Source organism: Ictalurus punctatus, chromosome 22 (genome assembly GCF_001660625.3).
Source record: "Ictalurus punctatus breed USDA103 chromosome 22, Coco_2.0, whole genome shotgun sequence".
In the NCBI taxonomy this organism is placed as follows: Eukaryota; Metazoa; Chordata; class Actinopteri; order Siluriformes; family Ictaluridae; genus Ictalurus; species Ictalurus punctatus.
The window spans coordinates 5,702,249-5,712,150 of NC_030437.2; the positions used below are offsets into that span (position 1 = coordinate 5,702,249).

General features: G+C 42.9%; 1 protein-coding gene across 1 annotated transcript; it reads right to left on the bottom strand.

The window, feature by feature from the left end:
• Window positions 1-2,340: 2,340 nt before the first annotated feature.
• mat2ab (methionine adenosyltransferase II, alpha b) lies at window positions 2,341-9,902 on the bottom strand. The gene is made up of 9 exons (XM_017451202.3): window positions 9,688-9,902; window positions 8,908-8,985; window positions 8,492-8,614; window positions 8,282-8,394; window positions 7,826-7,969; window positions 6,387-6,605; window positions 4,464-4,646; window positions 4,027-4,160; window positions 2,341-3,082 (listed from the first exon to the last, which is right to left on the bottom strand). Exons 1-9 carry the CDS (start codon window positions 9,776-9,778, stop codon window positions 2,980-2,982), a joined length of 1,188 nt encoding a protein of 395 aa, XP_017306691.1. The 5' UTR covers window positions 9,779-9,902; the 3' UTR covers window positions 2,341-2,979.

The window sequence follows — 9,902 nt, forward strand, 5'->3', positions numbered from 1 at the left end:
CAATTATTGGCACCCTTTTAGGCAATACTTTGTACTACCTCCCTTTGATTTGAAGATAACAGTTCTGATTCTTCTTCTAGAATGCCTGATGAGGTTGGAGAATACATGGCAAGGGATCTCACCCCACAGGTTTTCTATGGGGTTCAGGTCAGGGGACTGGGATGGTCATGGCAGGACCTTGATTTTGTGGTCAGTAAACCATTTTTGTGTTGATTTTGATGTTTTGCATCATTGTCCTGCTGGAAGATCCAACCACGGCCCATTTGAATCTTTCTGGCAGAGGCAGTCAGGTTTCATTTAATATCTGTTGATATTTGATCCGAGTCCATGATGCCATGTATCTTAACACAATGTCCAGGTCCTCTGGCAGAAAAACAGCCTCAAAATATTAAAGAGCCTCCTCCATATTTAACCGTGGGCATGAGGTACTTTTCCATACGGCTACCTCTCTGTGTGCTCCAGAACCACCTCTGTGTTTATTACCAAAAAGTTTTGGTTTCATCTGACCATAGAACCCGATCCCATTTGAAGTTCCAGTAGTGTCGGCACACTGAAGACGCTCGAGTTTGTTTCTGGATGAGAGTAGAGGCTTTTTTCTTGAAACCCTTTCAAACAGCTTGTGGTGATGTCGGTGACTTCAGATTGTAGTTTTAGAGACTTTCTGACCCCAAGACACAACTAACTTCTACAGTTCTCCAGCTGTGATCCTTGGAGATTTTTCGGCCTCTCGAACTGTCCTCTTCACAGTGTGTTGAGACGATATAGACACACGTCCAATTCCAGGTCGATTCATAACATTTCCAGTTGACTGGAACTTCTTAATTATTGCCCTGATGGTGGAAATGGGCATTTTCAATGCTTGTGCTATTTTCATATAGACGCCCCATTTTGTGAAGCTCAACAACCTTTTGCTGCACATCACAGCTATATTCCTTGGTCTTACCCATTGTTATGAATGACTAAGCAAGTTTGGCCTATGTGTTACCTCATATTTATACCCCTGTGAAACAGGAAGTCATGGTTGAACAATTTCGTGTTCCTAGTCACCCAGGTGTGCTAAATAAATGCCAAATATTAATGGGAATATACATCATATATATTTTTCTCATATGAATTCATAGGGGTGCAAATAATTGTTGCACACCTATATTTTAACAAAGATATTTTTTGATAAGCCTGCGTTGTGTTTGCAATTGTTCGATATCCATGAGAGCAGAGTATGTTTGTGAATTTTTTGAACAAAAGATCAAACAATAAACAATTTTTCACAGCCTTCTTTGCTCATATTTACCGAGGGTGCCGATATTAGTGGAGGGCGCTGTATAACCAGCTGATGGCCATGCAGAGGGTCAGTTTTCAGTTCAGAGACTGATAGCCATGACGCTATTCTCAGAGTTACTTGAGCCCTCGGAAGATATACAGCAACAGGTTTGGACAGCGTCTCAGTATGACTCCCTCTTATTTCATGCATGTTGCCTACCATCCGGTCTGCAATTAATCACAGCACACACTCTGATCCTAACCAAGAAGCACTGTACAGAATTATGAACAGAGCACCATTATCATGATTAACAGACTGGTTTAAAAGGATGTACGAAACACTGGTGGTTATATGTCCAAGCCAGAAATTTGAACTGTAAGGCTTGAAGGAAAAGTCACAAGAAACCAGAAATAGCTCTTGATGGCTCTTTGAAAGGTACCTACTGTACACACACACACACACACACACACACACACACACCCCACTGATTCTAACCTTTTTATACCAATTTGAATGAATGTAAAAGACACCGATAGTCTTGTATAAAATTATTTTAGATTTCACCTTGCGTCTCAATTCTGCTCTCTGCATACATCAGTTACTTCAGTTCAGGTTTCCAGAAAACATAAACTGGGACCAGTCCTCTCCTGGGTGACACCTGACCGTGGGAATTTAAATCATTACTCTTCTACACCTGTATATTGTAAACTAACCCCAGTACCCAGTAGAAAGGATGTTCAGGATGAGTAAGATTGTGCATACACGTCCTGGCGTGAGCACATTACCGTCTTTATGATCACAGCAGCGGTTCTTACAGGTTACAAATCTAAAAGTATATACATCCACTGAAGCAAGGGATGATTTGGGCATAAACGGTTGTGATCAAAAGTGCAAACCTGTAGGGTATCCAAATGAGATCGTCCACAGCAACTGCACTTTTTCTAAAAGGTCACTTTTTTTCTTCTTAGACTTGCACACCAGATAAACTTACTGTTTTAGTTGAACCTGGTTTATTACTACTAAACCACAGCTAATTCACACAGCCATAGCAACGATGTTGTTAATCATATTACAACACCTGGGAGGATGCAAAATATTTTATTGTTAATTGCTATAAATAAACGGAAATGTTAAAATAACAGTATGGAGTAAAAAGTCTCGGGGACAGGAGAGATTGAGAGAGACTGCATGTAAGCAAAGCTAGTTTCTCTGTAAAACACTAGCGCCATTTAAAAACACTAATCTCAACCAGGCGAAGTAAGGTGACGGTAAACACGATCGAGAAAAGGCCTTTAAAAAAAAAGCTGGTACTGGAGTTTTTATCTTACATCTTATAGCACCATGGTTTGTAGTGTTGTTTTTTGTGTAGTACACGTTTAAACAACCAGAAATAGCTTGCATGTAATGGAGAGGAGTAACCAAATAATGCATAAAATCAGAGCACAATCTGATCAAATATATGATCTTGAATAGTTCATGACTCAAAACAAACGTTATGTTTATAAAGAGAACTCTTTATCGTTTCTGTTGCTTTGCACGTAGTTGAAACCGTTGAACTCTTCATTGGTTATTAAATACAATCTAAATGGATGTGTGAATAAAATCTGTAGTATGGAGCATGCCCCCCCCCCCTCCCCACCTCCTCCTTTATGGCCATGCAGACTTCTCTGTAGCTTACGTCAGCAGACCTTGAGGAGGGAGGCGAGTTTGATAGCAGATTAGTACTGCAGCTTTTTAGGAATCTCCCACGGGAACGAGTCGCGGCCGAAGTGGCCGTACGCAGCCGTCTTCTGATAAATGGGCCTCTTGAGCTGCAGTTCCCTGGAACACAGACACCTGCGGGTTTAGCAGCCGTCAGAGACCAGATCAACACGCATGACAGACTAAACCTGAAGTATTACAGGCTCACGGCCAGCTAAGAAGCAGATTTCCCGCACAAGTCATTCGCTTCAGCTACAGAGCAGAGGAAATATTACTACTACTAACTAGCACTAGTTCGTGTTACTTCAGTCATTCATAACCAATCGTGATGCAGAACTCACAGCAGAAGAACCCAGTAAATATCGAAGATGGATTTTGCGTGATGTGTGAAAAATCAGGAGTTCATTATAAACTGAATTGAACTGAACAAGGCGCACGTTCATTTAATATTCATCACGATCCTGACACGCAGCACTGGCGTAGCTCAGCAGTAAAAACGGACAATTTTCCCCGTCCACCTACGTCCTCTATACAAACTAACCCCGTGTCTCAAATTGCATACTCGAGTGCTGTTCTAAACCATTCTCGGGCACTAATACTAACCTGTTACACACCTTTAAACCTACCGAACGGCCTGTTGTGCACACCGGCCTTTTAGATTACTTGTTTGTTTTTTTAAATGTATTTTTTATATAAAAGGTTCGAGTTTTCAACGTTTAGATGGCACTCATGACAACAATCACGACGATGGTGGAAAGTTTTACACGCGAGTCTTGTTATCAAATGTAAAAAATGATCCGCCTCAATTGAGAGCACATGTTTATTAGATGCGCATTTTGGAAAACCCATTTCTTTTTGGTTTATTTATTTATTTATTTTACATGCGACATTCAAAAAATGGTATGAAAATACGTGGATGGAAACATAGTTTGTAAATAAATATATAGTAGACGGGAAGTGAAAGCCATTAAACCACTGCTCTACCTTCCGAGTGAGCGGAGAACGGACTGCAATGCAATGCACAGTGGGGTGTTTTTTTGTTTTTGTTTGTTGTTTTTTTTTACCTCACAATGACCCCTGGACGAAGGTCAAAGTTCTTCTTGACAATCTCTAGCAGTTCCCGCTCGCTCTTCTTCGACGTGCCATAGTGGAAAATAGAGATGGACAGAGGATGAGCCACTCCGATTGCATAGGAAACCTGGAAGACATCGCCAGCAACGTTTACAACAAACACTGAAATGTAGTGCAGGCTTTTTAAAATCACGATCAAATAAAATAATGATAAAACACTGAATCAATCCGTAGCGCTCATTTATTATGAATATCGTCACACGTATTTTTGCATTGTGCTGAAACAGTCATTCGACTGACATTCCTGCTTATCGCATTCGTCTTGCGTTTACATCATGTGTTGCACATGAAACTACTGGGTTCTGAGTACGTCCCACACTGTATCCTCTTGCTTGTCGCTGTCTACGTAAGCACGGATGATTTTCCTCACCTGTACAAGTACACGTCTGCAGAGTTCAGCTTTGACCAGAGACTTGGCCACCCAGCGGGCCGCGTAGGCAGCGGAGCGGTCGACTTTAGTGTAATCTTTCCCAGAGAAAGCACCGCCACCGTGGGCACCCCAACCTCCGTACGTGTCTACAATAATCTTACGACCGGTTAATCCAGCATCGCCCTGTCAACACAGTCAGACCGGACATGAAGGGTGAGCATATACAGTGAGGGAAAGAAGTATTTGATCCCCTGCTGATTTTGTACGTTTGCCCACTGACAAAGAAATGATCAGTCTATAATTTTAATGGTAGTTGTATTTGAACAGTGAGAGACAGAATAACAACAAGAAAATCCAGAAAAACGCATGTCAAAAATGTTATAAATTAATTTGCATTTTAATGAGGGAAATAAGTATTTGACCCCCTCTCAATCAGAAAGATTTCTGGCTCCCAGGTGTCTTTTATACAGGTAACGAGCTGAGATTAGGAGCACACTCTTAAAGGGAGTGCTCCTAATCTCAGCTTGTTACCTGTATAAAAGACACCTGTCCACAGAAGCAATCAATCAATCAGATTCCAAACTCTCCACCATGGCCAAGACCAAAGAGCTCTCCAAGGATGTCAGGGACAAGACTGTAGACCTACACAAGTCTGGAATGGGCTACAAGACCATTGCCAAGCAGCTTGGTGAGAAGGGGACAACAGTTGGTGCGATTATTCGCAAATGGAAGAAACACAAAAGAACTGTCAATCTCCCTCGGCCTGGGGCTCCATGCAAGATCTCACCTCGTGGAGTTGCATTGATCATGAGAACAGTGAGGAATCAGCCCAGAACTACACGGGAGGATCTTGTCAATGATCTCAAGGCAGCTGGGACCATAGTCACCAAGAAAACAATTGGTAACACACTACGCCGTGAAGGACTGAAATCCTGCAGCGCGCACAAGGCCCCCCTGCTCAAGAAAGCACATATACATGCCCATCTGAAGTTTGCCAATGAACATCTGAATGATTCAGAGGACAACTGGGTGAAAGTGTTGAGGTCAGATGAGGCCAAAATGGAGCTCTTTGCCATCAACTCAACTCGCCGTGTTTGGAGGAGGAGGAATGCTGCCTATGACCCCAAGAACACCATCCCCACCGTCAAACATGGAGGTGGAAACATTATGCTCTGGGGGTGTTTTTCTGCTAAGGGGACAGGACAACTTCACCGCATCAAAGGGACGATGGACGGGGCCATGTACCGTCAAATCTTGGGTGAAAACCTTCTTCCCTCAGACAGGGCATTGAAAATGGGTCGTGGATGGGTATTCCAGCATGACAATGACCCAAAACACACGGCCAAGGCAACAAAGGAGTGGCTCGAGAAGAAGCACATTAAGGTCCTGGAGTGGCCTAGCCAGTCTCCAGACCTAAATCCCATAGAAAATCTGTGGAGGGACCTGAAGGTTCGAGTTGCCAAACGTCAGCCTCGAAACCTTAATGACTTGGAGAAGATCTGCAAAGAGGAGTGGGACAAAATCCCTCCTGAGATGTGTGCAAACCTGGTGGCCTACAAGAAACGTCTGACCTCTGTGATTGCCAACAAGGGTTTTGCCACCAAGTACTAAGTCATGTTTTGCAGAGGGGTCAAATACTTATTTCGCTCATTAAAATGCAAATCAATTTATAACATTTTTGACATGTGTTTTTCTGGATTTTTTTGTTGTTATTCTGTCTCTCACTGTTCAAATAAATCTACCATTAAAATTATAGACTGATCATTTCTTTGTCAGTGGGCAAACGTACAAAATCAGCAGGGGATCAAATACTTTTTTCCCCTCACTGTATACCAGCTATAAAGAAAGCTAGTAATAGTAGAACGCGATACGGTAAAGTCCTGACCGAAATGTAAAGGCTTAAAAACGGTACGCAAACATCACCTGAGGTCCCCCGATGACGAAGCGTCCGCTCGGCTGCAGGTGGTAAATGGTGTCGTCGTCCAGGTAACTGCATGGCACTACCGCTTTCACCACCTTCTCCTTCAGGGCGTCACGCATTTCGTCCAGGCAGATGTCATCGTCGTGCTGCACAGAGATGACGATCGTGTGCACACGCACTGGCAGCATGGCCCCGTGGTCCTGCCTATACTGCACAGTCACCTGAGAACAAGAACCCAATGTGACCATTTCAGACATCGTTCATAATGCGTGACCTTTGACTGCGGACATCTCCGTTGCTGACGCGTTCGAGACCGGGCGCATTTCCATGGCATGGAGCGTTTGTTCGTGCTTCATGGTGGCTGGCCAGCACTCTGCTCTGGTCTTGTACACGTTCGCCTCGAGATAGATGGGCATCGTGCGATCACAAAGCACTAACGTAACTTGGTGCCATTTTAGCCACGTACCGGTGACTCCTGCCTGGGTGTTTGGAAGCAGGTCACCATCGGAGAAGACGAGCGAGCCCAGATTCATGAACTGAGTGACCTTGTTCTGGTCCTAGAGGTCAACTCGGATTGCTCTGTCCTCCTGCGGTCCACATTCATATAGTTGGTCTTTCTGATGTTAAGTCGCATCCAGTTTTCTTCTAGCTTGAGATCTTGACGCTCTTCTTCCTCTAGCACAACATCCTCAGCGAAACGTAGTGTCTGCGGATGCTGCTGTGGCCGTGTGGTTGATTTTGCAAGTGCTTGAACATTTTTTTTTTTTGACTGATGGCGGTCGGTGATGCTCAAAAACAATTAAAAAAAAGAATTTTACCAATTAAAGAGTAAATATGGTGGATCCGTTATGCTGAGGCATTTACCTGACAGGGTTCGACTCCACTTGTCCCATTAGATGGAAGCATCACCGCAAATCAATATAAAGTTCGGATTGATCACCCTTACACTATCATATCCTGATGGGCGTGGTCTCTTCCAGGATGACCCCACCCCCATGCACAGGTCACGACGCCTCATTGTATAGTTTGACGAGGATCATCTATGATGATGAGGTAAATCCTATGCTATGTTCTTCACACTCACCAGGTCTCAACTCCAACTGAACACCTAAGGGGAGATTTTGGAGTGACGTGTGAAACCATAAAAACATCAGCTGAGGGGAAATCTTTTGGAAGAACAGTGTTCATCGCTCCAGTACGGTTCCGGTGACGTTTACGATCTGATCCGGTTTTACACTGAAGCTGTTCTGGCAGCTCATCATGGCCCAACACATTACTAACACGCTTTCTAGTTTTTGTAAAGATTGTAAAGAATAATTAATGATAATTAAATGCTAGGAGTGTTACTAAATGATAGAAATCACAGCTACTAAGGCCGCCAGTTCAGCAGCAGCAAATAAACGATAAGATGTGTGGCACCAAAGGTTCGAGCTGAGCTCACCTGGGTCTTGGAGTCCGGTCGAAGCCAGGGCAGGACTCCGCTGCGACGCAGTTCAGCCATTTTGGCGTTGAGCTTATGGGCCAGGATGATGGTGAGGGGCATGCACTCTTCCGTTTCATCCGTGGCATAGCCAAACATCAGACCCTGAAAAACAGCACAGTACACGAGCGCATGAAAGATCACAATGCACGTCTACACACACACACGAACGCACGTTTTGTCCCCATCAAGATATAAAAACTTATCTTAAGCTCTCACACAAGCACGGAAACCTTTAAACTTACAAATACGCGCAAATCTGTAATAATAAAGCGAGACATGTCTCACCATTTAAGCCCTTGAATGTTTAACTTACAGGATCTTCTACCATGCTGAACTCATGAAAATATAAGAGAGCGTCACGTGTCTTCTGAAAATGATGTAGTGCTTGGGATCCGCCCATATTCAATAACTGACCTGATCCCCTGCGCCAACGTCCTCCTCGTTACGGTCCAAGTGAACTCCCTGGGCAATGTCCGGAGACTGCTGCTCCAAAGCCACTAACACGTTGCAGGTCTTATAATCAAAGCCTAAGTGTAAAGAGGATACAGGTATTAACTGAATAGCACTACATGCCGATTTTTTTTTTTCCATACCGGTCCATTCCCAGTGCTGATACACACGAACCTTTTGAGGAGTCGTCATAGCCGATGTGTTTGATAGTGTCGCGGACAATCTTCTGGTAGTCCACGGTGGCACGAGACGTCACCTCTCCAGCCAGCAGGACCATTCCAGTCTTGGCTACCGTTTCTGAAAGAGGAAAAAAAAAATTATATATATATATATATATATATATATATATATATATATATATACATATATATAAATTATAATTTTATATATACATATATATAAATTATAATTTTATATATATATAAATTATAATTTTATATATATATAAATTATAATTTTATATATATATATATATATATATATATATATATATATATATATATATATATATATATATATATAATAAATTAAAAAGGGTGCACGTAGACGTTTAAGAAACGTGTATCAAGAGTGTCAAATCATTTATTTACCACAAGCCACTTTGGCACATGGGTCTTGCTTAAGATGGGCATCAAGAACAGCGTCACTAATCTGGTCACAGATCTTGTCTGTTAAAACATACAATTGAACAAAACATAAAATAACACGATAGTGCAAACAAGTCCAAGGATGAGTTGTTATTAAGAGTTAATAGTTATTTAAACCTGGCCATCATCTAGTTGGAAGTGTTTTCACACCTAGTGCTCATTATACACCATATAGAAAGAAACTATATGTTCAATCAGTCCTAACATTGGCACTTTTCTGTGACTGTTTCCAAATCAATGTTGAGTAATGATAACGGAGTCTTTATTAATCACATATACATATACACAGTGAAATTCTTTTCTGTGGATACCCCAGCATGTGAGAATCTGGGGTCAGAGTGCAGGGTCAGCAATGATACAGAACCCCTGGAGCAGAGAGGGTTAAGGGCCTTGCTCAGGGGCCCAACAGTGACTAATGAATGTTAAGAGCATCTGAAGCGTCCACACAGCTGTTATACACACATACAGATAGATAGAGTGCAAATACGACTTGATGATAGTGATTTCCTCGAGTTTGACCTCAACACATAAACATGCACTTACAGTATCAAGACATGCATAAGTGTGAAAACCCCTACACATCGCCTTTATGACCTCTGTGATTAAAGCTAAACCCGGAAAAGGAGCAGCACAGCTGCATGCTAGCTTTCCAGCTCTCACGCGCCGGCTGGACAATGAAGCAGCGTGGTTCAGCTCAGCTCTGTGGTGTGATCAGGAGATTACCCGGATGTCCCTCTCCCACCGACTCGGAGGTGAATAAAAAGCAGTCTTCATCAATGAAGCCGTTGTGGAAACCGTTCATTTCTCCGTTCATGTCTGGGCTTCAGAATTTCTGCTGTGCGAACGGCTCGTGCTTTCAGATGATCACCGCCTCGTGCAGCCCCGCGTGCTCACACCACAAAGCTTCTGCCCCGTTCTCTCCTGACGTCATGCCGTCC